Source organism: Apteryx mantelli, chromosome 17 (genome assembly GCF_036417845.1).
Source record: "Apteryx mantelli isolate bAptMan1 chromosome 17, bAptMan1.hap1, whole genome shotgun sequence".
Classification (NCBI taxonomy): Eukaryota; Metazoa; Chordata; class Aves; order Apterygiformes; family Apterygidae; genus Apteryx; species Apteryx mantelli.
In genome coordinates, this window is record NC_089994.1 from 8,676,214 (window position 1) to 8,692,190 (window position 15,977).

General features: G+C 44.4%; 1 protein-coding gene across 1 annotated transcript; it reads right to left on the bottom strand.

Annotated features, from left to right (window-relative positions):
* Positions 1–259: 259 nt before the first annotated feature.
* LOC106486274 (solute carrier family 2, facilitated glucose transporter member 11) lies at positions 260–12,192 on the bottom strand. The gene is made up of 12 exons (XM_013944827.2): positions 12,172–12,192; positions 9,496–9,594; positions 8,754–8,914; positions 7,076–7,200; positions 6,224–6,353; positions 5,901–6,049; positions 4,577–4,764; positions 3,684–3,794; positions 2,464–2,565; positions 2,257–2,332; positions 1,113–1,240; positions 260–460 (listed from the first exon to the last, which is right to left on the bottom strand). Exons 1-12 carry the CDS (start codon positions 12,190–12,192, stop codon positions 260–262), a joined length of 1,491 nt encoding a protein of 496 aa, XP_013800281.2.
* Positions 12,193–15,977: the final 3,785 nt, after the last annotated feature.

Below are 15,977 nucleotides of genomic sequence, written 5' to 3' on the forward strand. Positions count from 1 at the left end.
AAATAAACATGTAATGTGAAGCCAGAGTAATAGATTCTATATATTACTATATAGTAATATATATTATAGACACACACATATAGAATATGTTTATTCTAAATATTACTACACACACACACATATATATATAGTATAACAACTTAGGAGTAATATATTCTCATTAACCCTACTCATCTCTTTGTGCCCCTATGAGAGAATATAATCACTGCTAAACTTCCTCCAGATACCACCCTCCTTTCTTCTTCCTTTCTACCTCCTGCTACAACACGGTGGATTTGATCTCCTCAGGGCCTTTATAAAAAAAGGCATGGGTTTGAGGTTTGAAGTTCCGTTTCTTGAACTCCTCCGAGATTTCCAGGAAGGACTTTCCCTTTGTCTCAGGAAGGAAGAACCCAACGTAGAGAGCAGTGCAGATGCAGACCACAAAGAACGGGACATAGCAGAAATGTGCTAGACTTTTCTGAGGGGGGAAGAGAAACAAGACAGTGTTGGAGACATTCTGTAATATGACAGACAGGTCACTAAACCCCTTTCCTGCATGGACTAAATTCACTCAGGGAGTATTTCTGTGCTTACTGGCGAGGGCCTCATATGCCTGGATGTAGCAGTTCCCCAGCATAACTTGTCTTTTGACATAGCAAGAAAAGTATCTCAAAATGTCTTTTTCTGTCTTTCTCTCTACATAATTGTACAGTAAGGGGACTCGCTGTAGGAGATAAGACAGGAGCAGATTGTGGAGTTCTGCTTCCTTTCACTACAGGAAACACCTTAGGGAAGAGTGCCAGAGTCTGGCCAAGGGGAATTATGTCTCAACTCTGGTCCCAGCCATTCTCAGCTGAGGGCAGAGCAGGAATATTGGCCATAAGAGCCCCAAATTAATCTGATTCCAGCCTCACATCAGAAATCACTATAGGGAATGCATGGAAAGTTTGGTTTAGAGAAGTTCCTGCCCGCTTTCCTCATGAAGGTAATTTTCATGGCAGTGCTGTCTTGCTGTGCATCTGCAACTTGTGATGTTTCCAGGCCCTGTCTCTTTTCTTTGGCAGTGTCACAGTCCCTCTCATAGAAAATGCTAAAGAACTGCAGGTGACTGCATTGCCTTGAGAACCCACCACGATGAATGGAAAGGCTGTTCCGACCAGGAACAGATTGAACCAGAGCAGAGAGCCACAAATCATGTAAGCCGCTGGCCGGGACATTTGATCAAAAACTTCTGTGGGCAGAACTCCTGTTACACCAGCTGGAAAAAGCAATGGCAAGAAAATTAATACCGTTGATATTATATTAAAAACATGAGAACAGATACTAACAAGCAAAACCAACATGACGCATATGAGAACAGGGACCAATCTGCAGTAAGTTAGTCTCACTAGTCAACAAGGCCAAAACAAGTGGTAATAGAGCTTAACTGCAGTGGGGAAGTTTTAAGTTAATATTAAGAGCTGGCTAATTATACAAACTCTCTCTTATTAGAATGAACTTTTGGGAAAGGTTTTGTAATCCACATTATTCTCACCAGGATCAGACTGGGAGAATGGCTTACAATTGATTCAACCCTACAACACTGTAGAGATTGGGTCTAGAAATTATTTCCAGCCCCTGTGGTATCTGACACTTGCAGCTTGGTTCTTCTCTTACCTGCCCTTACTGCAAACTGATATAAATGAACAGAGCCTCATGTCTACTCACATACTGGGCAAACATGCACACACACACACACACACACACACACACACACACACACAACCTGTGTACCCACACACAGCCACAGAAACTAATGGGTTCTGCCAAGAAAATGCATGTTAATAGGCTAACAAATAGACATGGAAATTGTGCTTCCTAGGTGTATGCAAAAAAGTAATCTAATGACAGAGCCATCAACCTTTAGGACTAAAATGAAGCACTGGAAGTACTGGCATACAGCCCTAGTGAATTGGGTATGAAATCAAAAACTTGCTGTTCTTTAAGACAAGAATTGCATCCAGGACTGATGATTTAGTTTCAAGTTTCCTTTCAAACTTCACCTGCAAAATGCCATCCCAAGATGGCTGTAAGGAGAAATGATAGAAAGAACAGCACAGACTGTCCCCGTACAACTCTACCCTGGGAAACTGCTGAAAATCACTGGCAGAAATTACCTGTTCCTTTGGGTGTGCTGTGGCTAAGCAGAGCTTGCCAGTTTCCATAAGCTGCCCACACATATCTCCAAACCCCAGCAGTACCCAAAAGCTCAGTGAAGACGTGCAGGGAACTGACCTGGTCCGATTCCAAAGCTCAGGATATAGGCAAAAATGCAGACCATGCTGAGATAGGGCATCCAGCTAACCTGAGTCTACAGCCACAGAGAACACGGGAAGATCAGTTAGGGCACTTGCAGTTATTTGCCATCACTCAACACCCCAGTCACACAAGAGGCAAAGCCCGGGCTCCTTTTCCCCTCAGCAACTCAGTGAAGTTTGTTACCTGCTGGCTTAGAGCGACCATGAAGACAATGGCCCATCCTGCCATGAAGCTGTACCCCCCCAGGAGCAGCGGCCTCCGACCGGCATAGTCTATGATCATGTTCTGCACAAGCAACACAGCAAAGCAACACAAAATATTTAATGTCTGTTTATGCTTCCCACCTGCTCCCTCTGTCCCATTTCAGATCTCAGTGCCTAGCTTGCTCTACGGCTATTTCAAGGATGCACTTCTGAGCAAACTGAGATTGGCCGTTCAGCAGGAATGTCAGGCAAGGAGCCAGGCAAGTTGGATGTTCAGGGGAGACGAGAGTGTCCCAGCTGCGGCTAAACCGACACTACCTATAGTGACATGAGGCAAAAGGGTTACATCTTCTGGAGACAATTCCTCTGCTTCTCGAGCTGTGTCCTTGGTTGGCAGGGAGATTCACGTAGCAGCTATTTTGTGTTTATTTATTTTTTGAAATCAGGAGTAAAAATCTAAGGAAATTTGGGGCTGAGAAGTGGCAAGCTAAGGAGCTGAAATGTTTGTTTCTCCAGACCTGTGTTAAGTTTACTTCTCTGATGTCTTATTTAGAGAAAAGGAAATCAACTAAAGCTAAAAATCCAGGATAGCTGGATCGAGCATGCCCATGGGACTGCTGAGGTCCTTGGTCATTGCTGTAACTTATTATCATAAAGTGACAGGGTTTGGAGGCTGTAGCATCCCTCAGATGTACTTAGGAAAGATTGCGGGTGCCAGGCACAGCTTGTGAGATGAAAGTCAGCCTCTGCCATGGGGGAGGCAGCTGGACAGACCTCACCTGGCGAGCCTGAGTGTGAGTCCCTCTGCTACTGTTCCCTTCACCAGCCCCTGAGTTGTGCCCACAGTTGTTACAATAAATAAGCACTCCGGTTACTTTTGGAAATGTCCAATTTAAATTCTAATTGCAGAGTTTCAACCTTAAAGGTTGAGCATACAGGAAAACGGCAATGCGCGCAGACAAAAAGCTAAAGCATTTAAACCCTTTCAAACAGCGGTTTTCAGACAGTTATGAAGATACAGTGCCTTACAAAAGACTTCCACATTAACCTATCTGGACATGAATGCTGAGAGACTACTTGACTGCTGGGTATAAAGTGCTGCTTTGGGATGAAGGGCAGTGTAAATCTGAAATTTGTTTTTAACAGCCTCCCGACAGTCAACAGAGCCTGCAGGTCAGCAGAGTGCATTAAGAGTCTCACACAAGTAACTGATGTGATCAGTTCGCAGCTTCCCGTGCCGATTACAACATAGGGGATTTTTTCCTGTGGAATTCCAGCCTCTTGGAACACATAAGCTGCATAAAAATACATCTGAGGAGAAAAGAGAGGAGAGAACTGTAAGGGAAGATACCTGAAAGCACAACCCACTGCTTTTCCTGAAGGACCATGCAGAGAATGACCAATGTGCTGTCATATGGGCAGTTTTGACAGCATCCCTCTGAATGTTGCCATAATGCATAGATGCACTTTGGGAACCAAACATCTGAGAATTGCTCTCAGATGTTGATGAAAAAGCCTCTCAAAGCAGGTGGTCTGCAAAGCAAACACCCACATGATTTTTATATTGCAGGACAATTAGAAGTGTACTAAATACAGACTGCTCCCTAGAAAAAAAAGGCCTTTTCCATGATGCCCAGTATACTAGATGCAAGAGGAAGCACTCATAAGAATAGGAGGCTTACATCAGTAATGAAAGACTGTTGTTTCCTGATCTCTCAGAAGACTGTTGGCATACATAGATTTTATCTTATTTTCCATGATTTATTGGCTTTTCTGTCTAACTTTCCTCACCTCATCCAGAGCTGGATGCCAAAGGGATTTATCCCATGTACTAAATAGGCAGTGCAGCACAGATCTAGTATTTGTTCTTAGCTCTCTCTTTATGCCATCATTTTACATATTCCAATTTAACTTCTCCCACTGGGAAAAGTGACTACTTCATTACTCTGTTCATGTCTCCTTCAGCCAGCAGATCTCTGCAGGCAGTGTAGGCCAGCTTGCTTTCTGCTGCAGAAGGAATTTTAGACCTGGGAGCTTGCACCATGTCGCATGATACAGCTGCTGCTGATTGCTGTGGCTGCCACGCTGCTTACCGAATCATTCCCACAGAGCTGCATGGCGCTGCTCAGCACAACGATACTCATCAGCTGCCACCGCACAGCTGGATTCTGGAACAGCTCCCAAGGCTTTTTCGCTCTCTGACCTTCAGTGGCAGCCTGTTCAGCCAGCATCTCTTCCAGCTCTGCACTCAGGTCACAGTGGCCTCTGAGCTTCTGCAGTGCTGCAAGGACAAAAGGAACCTCTTTTCCCCTGAACTCAAAGCGCTTTATCCTCCATTTGTGTCCCTCTGCAGGGTGAGGGATCGAGCAGCAAGTGATGGCTGCAGAAAGCTGTGGAGCAGTCTCTGAGTTCATACATGGAGATAGCAAGTTGTGTTGCAGCCACTTGAAGAATTTGGGGGAGAAGGGACTGCAAATCCTGTACTATTGTTTGACAAGGAAATATTTCCAACCAGTGTAATTTCAGCAGCCATGCTTCTGACTTGCTTCTCAAGTAACTTTCCTGGGAAATTAAGGGAATTAAATGTTCTCAGTACATAGCACATGTTTCCTGGAAACTAATTCCAGCCTCTCTGTATATGGGGATTTGTATGCTACAAATCTAAGCAAATCCCTTAATATGAATTGGCTTCAGATTTGGTCATGAGCTCTTCAACCAGCATTTATTTCACTTCATAGTTGCAAGACATATACCCCATTGTGAACACAAGTTCCACCTTTTGACTCTACCTTTGTAGGAAAAAGTCTTTTTTAAGAAGATGGCTTTCAATTTTCTTAATACATCAAAAATACTTAAGATTATAACATGTTGTTTAGTTTGGAAGGAGGAAGCAATCATGTTTGGAACTTGATGTGACCCCCCTCACATATAAAAATTGTGGCACCATTCTCAAAGGATATAAGCCCAAGTCTGCACAAAAGCAAGGTGAAAAAAAGTGTACATTCATCAGCATTCGGAATTACCGTAGTTGTTCATACAAGTACATACCCAACCACCACCTGGGCAGTGTTTAAGGGTGCAGCAGCAGAAATAATTATAGACATTGCCTGTACTACATATTTTGTGCAGGTCAAAGATGGTCCTCTGGTTTAGAAAAACATCATCCAAATATTCAGCCATATCACGGGACCAGTGACATAGGCATGGTATTGACTTAAAGCTTTTATGTTCATCTGAGGAGGCTAGTGGAGTTATCGAACAGAATACTGTGCTGGAAAGAAGCCTATGTTTCACATTGCTGTGGGCTGAACAAACTGGGCTGTATATTAAGACTATGCAATCCACCTTCTTGCTGTTTATCTGCCCAGCCAATGGATCTCATGCTCTCAGTGGGAGGCTGAGTCACCCTGGACTCACCAGAGATGCAGGATTCTTTGTCTCCTTGGTCAATCAAGAGGTATCTGGGACTTTCAGGGAACCAAGGCAGAGCCACGAGCTGGATCAGGGCAGGCACCACATTGCTAGCCAAAAGGAGCGGCCAGCTATTTTCCTCTCCTAGTAGCTCCCTGGAGAAAAAAAAATACATAACTTGCACAATACATTTTACAACATGGTAAGAGCCCAGCATCCTCTGCTGTGTGTGGGCACTGGAAAAGAAAGAGAAGAAAGGGGTGGTAAAGCAAAAAAAGTAGAAGAAAGAGATTTAATGAGTATAAACTGGGCTTGTAGCTGTACATTACCTGAGTCCAACAACCTGCCCCAGCACCAACCCCAGGGCTGTAAACGATGCAGAGGTCAAGGCCACAGCTCCTCTGAGCTTCTTTGGGGCACTTTCTGCCAGATACATGGGCTGAATGTTCATGCTTACACCTGGGCAAGGCAGACAAATGCTGACCTCAGCTTGGAGACGGAGGAGATGGGGACAAGTGCAGCCAACCACCTCTTGAGGTCACCAGCTGGACTCTTTTGTCTGTTGCAGGCTGCACGATGACTGATGTGTCAGTGCTAATGATTTACCCAGACATTTCATTTCCTCTTATTCATTGCATAAGCTGCTAAACATACATTTCCGTACTCATAAGTAGCAATGGATAACAAAACTGAAGCCTGGCTGGAGCTGAGTACCATGGTCTTTTCAGCACTAAACACAAGGCTATAAATAATGTTTCACTCTAGTCCCCCATTTTGAAGATGATATTTTAAGTCACTTGTGTCAATCATTATTGCCTGGGATGAACTTCTATGAAAAGTTTAATGGTGGTGCTCACACTGGTGGGTGGCTGATAACATTCTTACAAGCAGATAGGGGTCAATTGTCAGCTCAGTTTCTCCCAGGGCTCCCCTCCTAGCACGCACACTGCACACAGATATTCGCATGTGTATTACACAGACACAATTGCTTATGTACACTTAAACAAATCCTTAGAAGCAAAAAGGAAAATCTGTATATGCAACTTCTTCATTCATGTATATATGGTCAGACTAGAGGACAAATTGTTCTAATAGCTTGGATGATTCTTACTTAAATCTCTACTATTTCTAACTGATATTTCTCTCACATTTGTCCTGTTGCGTTTCTCACATTTCCATACCTGCATTCAAGCCAGTAAAGAATCTGCTGAGCATAACCATTTCAAAGGATTTTGCCATTCGACTGAATCCTGACAGTACTGCAGCTATGATCACAAACACGTTGTTCAACAGCAGGGACGTCTTCCTTCAGAGAGAATAGACACAACTGTGAGCTCAGATATGAGCAAGGATTGGTTATCAGATAAAATATTTCACATGGCAGATCCACCTTTCCATACCTGAAAGCTCAAGGTGGACTGCTAAGCTCTACAGCAGAACGTCCTTGGTTACCCCAAACCCTACTTGAGATGCCCGTGTGTGGATGGCAGATCAACAGATTTGGTGACTTGTTACAAAAACAGGGACCAGCACTGACAGATACTCTGCATGGCTCACACAGTTGGGGCCATATCCGACTACCTGCATGACCACAGGGTGTCCCTGCAGGGTCAGCTTTCGACACACTGAAGGCACCACAGGGTCCTCACCCAGATTCATTGCTCTTGTACTCACACAGTTTTCCTCTTGCATAGAGAGGGGTATTCTTTCAGTAAGTCATATGTGTTTTTGTCTAAAAACTCCAATTTGTTGAAAAAAATACATTTCATGTAATAGGATGAGCCTTATGAAACTTCTGTCAAAAAGTTGGAAATTCTGTCTGAAACCAACCCCTATCCCCCCCCCCCCCCCCCCCCCGCCCCGAGCTCTTTTGCCCCAGAATAGCCAGTAATTCTCTCTGGTCTCATCTGAATGCTCTGCATGCTCTCCAGAAGTTAGTCTTGCTTTCTGTTGCCCATGAAGGGAAATGATTTTATTCCAAAGCAGTACAAGGAAACATCCTGACATCTCTAAACTCTTCATTGGATACGAAAGCCGTATCCTTCCCAGGTCTTTGCAACCATGAAACAAGTGAGCCATAGGAGACAGCTCCTCCTGTCCCAAACTATAAAGGTGCCTTCTTCATCATATAAAGGGAGTGTACCAAAGTGATGGCACATAGAGAAAAATTCTTGGGGTCAAGAAGGAGGCAGGTAAAATGTAACTTCCTAACTTCCTGTTGGTTTAGGTTAGTAACACTAACTGTTTTTTTCTAAAGAGAATTGGGGATAGAGCTGTATATAAAGCATATGTGGGGAGAGACAGATATTGTACAGATACTTAAGCACAGGGAAGAAAAGCAACTCTGAAGATTAACAAATACCTCTTGAAATACTTCAGTCTAAAAGGGAGATACAGCCTGTGAGACAAAAGGAGCTGTGCTGCAATGACTGCTCTTTTGGCAAACACGCTGCTTTTTCAGGGTGTCATTCCTACAAATTCCTTTGGTCAGTTCTGTCATGATTTCCTGTTTGAATGGATGACAGAAAACTGGGCACAAAAATGATGGTGACTCTGTAGGTGGCTATTGTGACAAAGAGTTGAGCTGAAATCCTTGTTTTAACACTTCGGCTGGGTCAGAATATTATCAGAAGATAACGAGGGGGCAAGAGCTGTTTCAGACTGAGTTTTGAGACATGAATACTGCCACACAAGGTAGCGTCTCCCTGCCAGCTCAGAATGTTAATGGCAGACTGATCTGTGATGGAAAAAGTCTTTTCATTTTTTTTAACTACAGTGGGTATTTTGCTGTAGGGCTCTTAATTCCACTTGGATTAATGGAAGCTGCAAAGCTTAAAGCAAAATTCAATGCAATCTTACCTTCCCAACACGATTGCCATGGGACCAGCCGCAATAGCCCCAGTGAGTCCTCCTAGAGGGTACGCGGAGACAGTGAAAGACCACAGAAGCAGGATCACGTTGCTCTCAAGGGGAACGCCTGTGCGCTCCAGCCAGGTTTCATTCATAAACCTCTGAATGTACTGTGAGGGAAGGACAGCGCTGCTTAACTGCGTCATAGAGATTAAGGACCCTGAGAAATGTAAAGGCTTTTTTCTTAGTAGATCCATTTATTCTGTGTCCATGCCTCCAAACCTTTGGTTGATAATGACCTCCAGTTCTCAGATGTGTTTTTAACAGGTGCTAAGGGTGTAAAATTGTAGCTGTTGAAAAGCTGAAATTGGTTTATATATTAACTATCTTGGTTATTTAAAATGTATTTCATGGGTCCAACTTTGAATTTAGGGGCAAAACTCCATTTCAAAGGATGCAGGTTGGAAATTTTCAAAATTAGATTTGCTAAAGTAGTTGAAACAAGGCTTCTGAGTGACATCTTGTGACACTTGATGCTCCTTAAGGGTGGCTGGCGACACCAGGGTCCTGTACATCAGCTATGAATTATCCAGAGGGAACAACATATCCATTCGTTTTCATCCCTAGTTTTAGCAGACTGCACATTTGGTGACAGGCCATTTTTCATGGCCCGACTGAAGGCACTAGGGGCCCGCTGGCAGGAAGCTTGGCTCCTGTCTCGGGGGGAAGCTCTCGGACTAGCAGTACTTACTGAAGTTGGAGCATTGATGATGGAGATGTTGTAACCATACTGGAAAGTGCCTCCAATCCCAGCGGCACATATTGTCAGGATCAGGATCTTGCTCTGAAGCTGAAGAAGATGGACAGAAAATGGATGGCTTTCTTGCATAGAATAAAATAGCCCGGCAGGAATTTGGCCCATTCACACTGAGTTGTGTGAAGTGAAGATTAGAAGAGGTTACAAACATCTTCATAAAATGGGAGGCACCAAAGATGGAAAAAAATACAGATTTTTAAGCTCTATGGCTCCCTCTACTGCAAAATAATATTTTTAATTCATTGCCATTCACAAAGAATTTGGGACAGCTTTTGGACAGAGGTCTGCAAGTGTCTTTCATTTAATACTTGTGTGCTTAAAAAGTATGCAACAACAATAAATACTGGTACAGACTTGTGTTATTGCTTCAATTAATTCATTTAAAAAATTGATGTGATGAGTTGTTCAAGGAGCATTGCCAAAGTTTTATGTCTTCTGTCCCATTTCTGCCTAAGCTCTATTGGACAGAGCTTCCCTATAGTATTGGGGATTTTCTCACGACTATATATATCCTGTGTGATCCTGATTCATCGTCATGCTATTTCTTCTACCTTTTCCCTGAAATTACACTTATTTTGTCCTTTCCTTTTAGTTTAAAATAGAGACCCTTTCTTATGCTGCTTCACATTTTGTACAGAGCAAACGTCTCTCTGTTGAACTCTCTCATCATACAATTGTTCCTACAAGTTCCTGTGCTTATCAGTCTATAATTTCTTATTCAGCCAGAATATTGTCTGCTTTTTCAATATTATGATGTGGGTAAAATATGTGGCAGGCAGTGGATCCTGTGTCGTGTTCTGTGTCTCCCTGAGGTTATTTCTTCATCTGTCATACTGACTGCTTATATTGCCATTTAAACACTGGTATTCTGCCTTCAGAAGCATGCACAAGTGAATGGGACTGTGGCATCTGGGAGCAGGTGTCGGTATAAAAGTGAGGTCTCCTGCCAGGTTTTTGAGGGATGTAGAAGGAGCCATCCTGGCTGACACTGCATGAGAGCTGAGAGCTCACCCGCAGGTCTGCGAGCAAAAAGCGTGCATCTTGCCCTCCTTGTACTGCCATGTCCTGATTATATCTAGCATGAATGTGTGTCCCACAGCAGAACAACGCTGGGGCTGACTGTGGAGAGTCAGGGACTCTGTGTGGAAACTGCCAAAAAACAATTTTGCTGACCTTTCCTCCTCTGTCAGGTTTGTAAATCTCAGGTCATTCTTGCCACTCTCGCCTGGACACTTTGCAGAGTGTCTGGCTCTGCCTCCAAACCGACCTGCTGCTTCCCTAGAGGAGCGCAGCTGAGGGTCAGCACCATCAGGTCCTCCGTTCACATCCCACTGGCGGTGAACACCCCTTCCTTGATGCAGCCACACCATGCCACTGGCTGGTCTCTGTGTCACCCCCCGTCCCCTTCAGCTCACACCTGTTTTGTGCCTGTGCCTTTGCTTTCCCCTTCTGCGTGTGAGATGCTGTGACTGGCAAGCTCTGCCCTGCCGTTCTCCCTGGCCTGGGAGTTCTGGCCCATGTCTCAAGCCCACCCTGAGTTTGCAGGGGACCAGCCTGTGGCCAGGCTCTTAGCCTGACACCTCCTGCACAATGTTCAGGGTTTTCCAGGCCCGGGACAGCCCTTAACAGTCCCCTGCTTGCAAAACCCTCCCACGGGGGCAGCTCTGCAGGGCAATGGGGCACAAAGAGCTGCTGCTCACCAGCACAGAGCACCTCAGGCTGGATCTTGTCTTGCTACATGAATGTGACACTACTGACTATGGGAAGAAGACAGACAACCCGAAGCCAGGGAGTCCTCTGTGCTCTACCTGCTCATTTTTTTCTTACAGAGCCATCTATTGAAACACGGAAGGTTTTCTCTAGTCCCCCAATAGTTTTAAAATCAGAAATTCAAATAGTCTCAGATTATTTCTTTCCTCAAAGTGTTTTCTTGTAAATAACTTCTGTGACAGCCTGAAACAGGTTGTTCTCCTAGGACAGAGATGAAGCTAGGCTGCTCCAAGCCTGCAGCAAGAGGGCGAGCCCTTTGCTGTCCCCATTAGAAGCAGTTACATTTCACTCACTTCCATTCCCCTTGGCTGCACCACTTACTGTCTCGGTAATCAGAAATGAGCTAAGGCTTGCGCACCTGAGACCTCTGCTCTTCCCAGTTGCACCAAGTGTGCAGCTAAGAGAGATTTCTACAATAGCGCCTTGCTTCTTTTCTAATCGCAGTGGCTACGGATGTAACACCACTCCTGCTCATTTCCCTGCTTTCGTTATAGAGTACGTCACCTATCAGCTCCTGTATCACAGAGCTCCTTCGTGGTTCTGGGCTCAGGGAAGAAGCTTTGCTTCTCCCTTCAGGAGCCACCAAACAGTTCTGTGCTTAGAGCTGTGCTGTATTTACAGTGTTACCTTCCCCAAACTTCCTTAATACCTGGCTTCTGCAGTATTGTCCCAGCCATTGTGGTGGCGTTGAGCTGCCATTAGTCTGTCAGCTTTATCCCAGGGACTGTGATGATTTGGACAATTAATTCTGTAAGTACCTGCTAGTACTCACACAACCTGCTAAAAATTAAAATAAGAATTTGATCCATCAATAATAATAGTAAAATAGATGGTTTTTACCAGTCTCTGTAGCTTGTTCATCTTCTTTGGTAGGTTTTCCTCTGTTTGCCAAGGTCTCTGGTACTTTCAGCAGTGCTCTAAAGGATTATTTAAATCTCCAGCACTGGAATGTGTATTTAGTCACCCATTACATTACGATAAAACACTTGACTTGGCAGGTATCCTGCCAGCTGATTTACATTCTCAAAACAGGGCTGCATGTTTATTAGCAAGAGGCAGTTCAATTTTGTTGTAAGTACACGACAGTTTAGGGAAAAGATTCTGCAATATCCAGAGTTGCCTAAATCCTCCTGAAGGCCAGTGTAGTTTACAGCAATAAATTCCCTCTCGAAGCATCTGTCACTGTTCCCCAGTAGCGTTTGTCTGATTGAATGTGATCAAAGCAGAAGGAAAGCAATGCTTTTTCTGACTTTATTTGTCCTGGGACTCAACCTAGGATCTGAAAGACAAAGAGATTATTTCCCTCTGTCCTGTCAGTGACAGGAATGAGCCCAAAACACCCATTATGCCAAGCCTCTTCACTGTTTTCCTGTCTACGTCTTGGTAACGTGCAGGCAATTCAACCGTTTGCTGGCAAGGGACTGTACGTTGATACACAAAAGACTGCAATCTGGTTCCCTCTCCCCTCCACTGGCACAGAGCAACCAGCAACACTTACAAACCTTTGTTTTGTCCTGAATAATCATCTCTGGCTTTAATTTCACAGGAAGCAGAGGGCTTTGCTTTTACCTATGCAGTGTGAGTTATTTGTTTCTAAAGTGCATCAACATTTAATATGTAGAGTTGCAAGTAAAGCTAGTGCAGAGGTGTGTATGGGAGGGTGGGCTGTTGCAGGAAGAGTGAATATCTGATCAAAACAACCTCATGCACAGTGTTATGCTACACTGTGCCTGTCTTTAAGCATCATTCTCTCTACAGCCTCAGAAAGAGCTCCTTTCTGAGGGCAGCTGGGGCCGATGCTACCGAGGACTATAAATGTCTTTGTTCTCTGGGAAATACTGATCAAGGATTCAATTGAGCTCCATCATATTTGTTCATTGAGGTGCGGTGGAAGAGCCTTCAGGTAATGTATTTATGTCACACCGTGACAGATCACAGTCAATTTCCTTGAAACTCAGCTCTGTTTCAAAATCCTGGTTAAAACTTAAACGACTTTATGCAGTAGAAACTCCCCTGAGAGGCTCTAGCTAAACTCTAATGAGTAGAAAAGGTTTAATTCCACTGCAATAGTGGCTTCTTCAGCGACCTTTCATCTGCGTCTTTTGGCTTATCTTTCACTAGGGTGTGAGTTTTACACTGTTTCCTTTTTAACTACCGTCATTTAATCAGGACAGAGTAGCTGGTAGGTCTTGTGCAGCATGTTTGGCTAATGTGGCAGCTGCTTATCGCTCCAGAAATGGCTGCCTTTTCCACGCGAACTGCAGAAGCTGGCAAGGCAGCAGTAGCAGCAGTGGTGGGTAGGTTGCTTCTTTCTGTAAAAGACATCCCTGGCAGTGAGAAATGGTGTATACCCCTGAATCCTAGAGATGGGGCCCAGTGGGAATAGAGGAGTATCATTACCACCAGTAATAGCAGAGTTGCTGTTTCACATAATATCTGGCCTTTCGGTGTAATGATGGTATTTTAACATCCTTTCATCCTGCAGAGTGCAATTTGTGACAGATTTCAAAGTATTCAAAATAAGTGTAAGTTTTCTTTTTTAAAAAATGCCCTTCTGTCTCTAGTCAAGTTTTACTACACCTGAGCAGAAACACAAACCTGTTCAGCATCACAGGACTCTCTTACCTGGAAATGTGTGCATATGTGCAAGGAGGGAGGTGTTTATGGAGTGCTGCATCAGCTTCAGCCGCTAAGTGGCAGGAGAAGTACAAAGTTTCTGTATTAGGCTCTGAATACAGCGTGCCAGCAGTTTGCTGCCTGTGGTGTATGCTAGGGGTCAGAGGACTGCTTCCAGCAAGTTCCCAAACTATAACTTAGAGAAGCAAATCCAACCACCATCCGCTCGTTTGCTGGGAAAATAGAGTATATAGTTGTAAAAGTTAAAACAACTTCTGATACATATTTTAGGCAGCATGTGTCAAGACATTAAAAAAGTATCTTCCTACTGTCTATTCTGAATGGGACTAGTTTTGGGTAGATCTTTTCCAGGAAGCAAAACATATATTCTGTATTGGACAAGAGCTTTCTCCATTTTCCTAGCATCATATAAGCAAGGACCGCTGCCTGCTGGTGCAAGTCTTCCTCCCTGCGGGTGATGGTCCCTAGGAGTTTCAGGCTGTGGCTAGCAGGTGGAGTGTCCCTGGCTGTTTAGTCACTGTGATGTGTCACAGAAGCCTTTGGGTTAGATGGGGATTATTCCATTTCTAGCTCCTTAGATGGAGGCTAACCTGTCGAAGGACATCTGCAGCTGGATAAGAGGCAAAGGAATGCGGCTCACCCAGGCAGTGTGGTCTCAATCCGTTCCATGGGCCTGTACATCATGAATCTGATGCATCTTTTTCATTTCTGTTGGTGGTGAAACACAGAAATATATCTTTCTACAATGACCTGGTCAAGTACTGCCTGCTCGGACCATTGCTTTGCCTTGCTTTTCCAAGGCAAATATGTGCACATTCTTCTGTTTAACAGAAGATGAAGGCAATATTGGTCACAGTCCAAAGGCAATCCTAGAGGCACTGGGCACCAATGCACAGGGGCAGATGCTGTCAGTAGATGTGTTCGGAGCTTCTGCTGAGCTTCCCAAAGGGCTTTCCTCAGGCTGCTGCTAGTTTCACCTTTACCTTCCCTGAACTGTGAAGAGCCACCTCCTGCCTCTCCAAAACCCATCCCTCTCCAGACACTGCCAGAGGCATCTCCAGCTCCCTCAGACCTGGCTGGAGGGGCCAAAGAATTGAACTCTCTTTGGCAGGTTGGTGGCACTGTTGTTCCTGACATCTTTGTTTCCATCATGCTTTAATGTGGGGGTTAAAACAGAGATCTTGGAAGCTGGGCAATGAAGTGAAGCAATTGCTTGTGGCAGTCTCTGCTGAGAGAGGAGAGATAGCAAAGTGAGTTTGTGACAGCTCCAGAAGATAGGTGAAATCTCACTGGTGGGCAGTGAGATACCATGGATCGTGTCACAGGCTGTTCACAGTCCTCGCTGTTCCAGAAAGGGCATAAATCAGTTGTGGCTAGGTCTGTGTGTGCAGAGACTAAACTGTCTAGAATTAGGAGTCCCTTGATGTTGTTCTCCATCTTTTCTACTAACAGTGTTGATGAGGAGTGGATGGATAGATCTTTTCTCCTACATAGCATCTATATGAGTCATGCTTTGTTGCTGACAGGTTTTCACATTGGTTGTGTTTCTAACTGGCTTCTTACTTCTCCTTAAAAAAACCTCCCAACATTCCCAGTGTTCAGTCCTTAGGACAAGTCCTCACAATTTCAGAGTCACTGTTTGTGTAAGTGAGGAGAAGTCTCCAGTCACAGAGCCTGTCACCAGGATGTAACCACCTCATTGCAGTTATTCTGACTCCTGGGTTTGGAAGCCTTCACATTAAATGGGCAGAGATCCAGCACCACCACTGCGAGGACCTACCACCCTCTTCCCTCAAATACTTTTTCATTGAACTTAAACCTGTCATCATCAAGGTGAAATATGATGCCATTAGCATGGGAGAGAAGTTATTTGGAGAATGTGATGGCAGTCTCTGTGCCTGTAATTATCTGACTGCAGGAATAAGTGGTAATCCTGCCATTAGGAAAGACAACACATGCTCTTTGATCTGCCATGCACTGAAGGTTCCTACATTTTAGAGTGTTTTCAT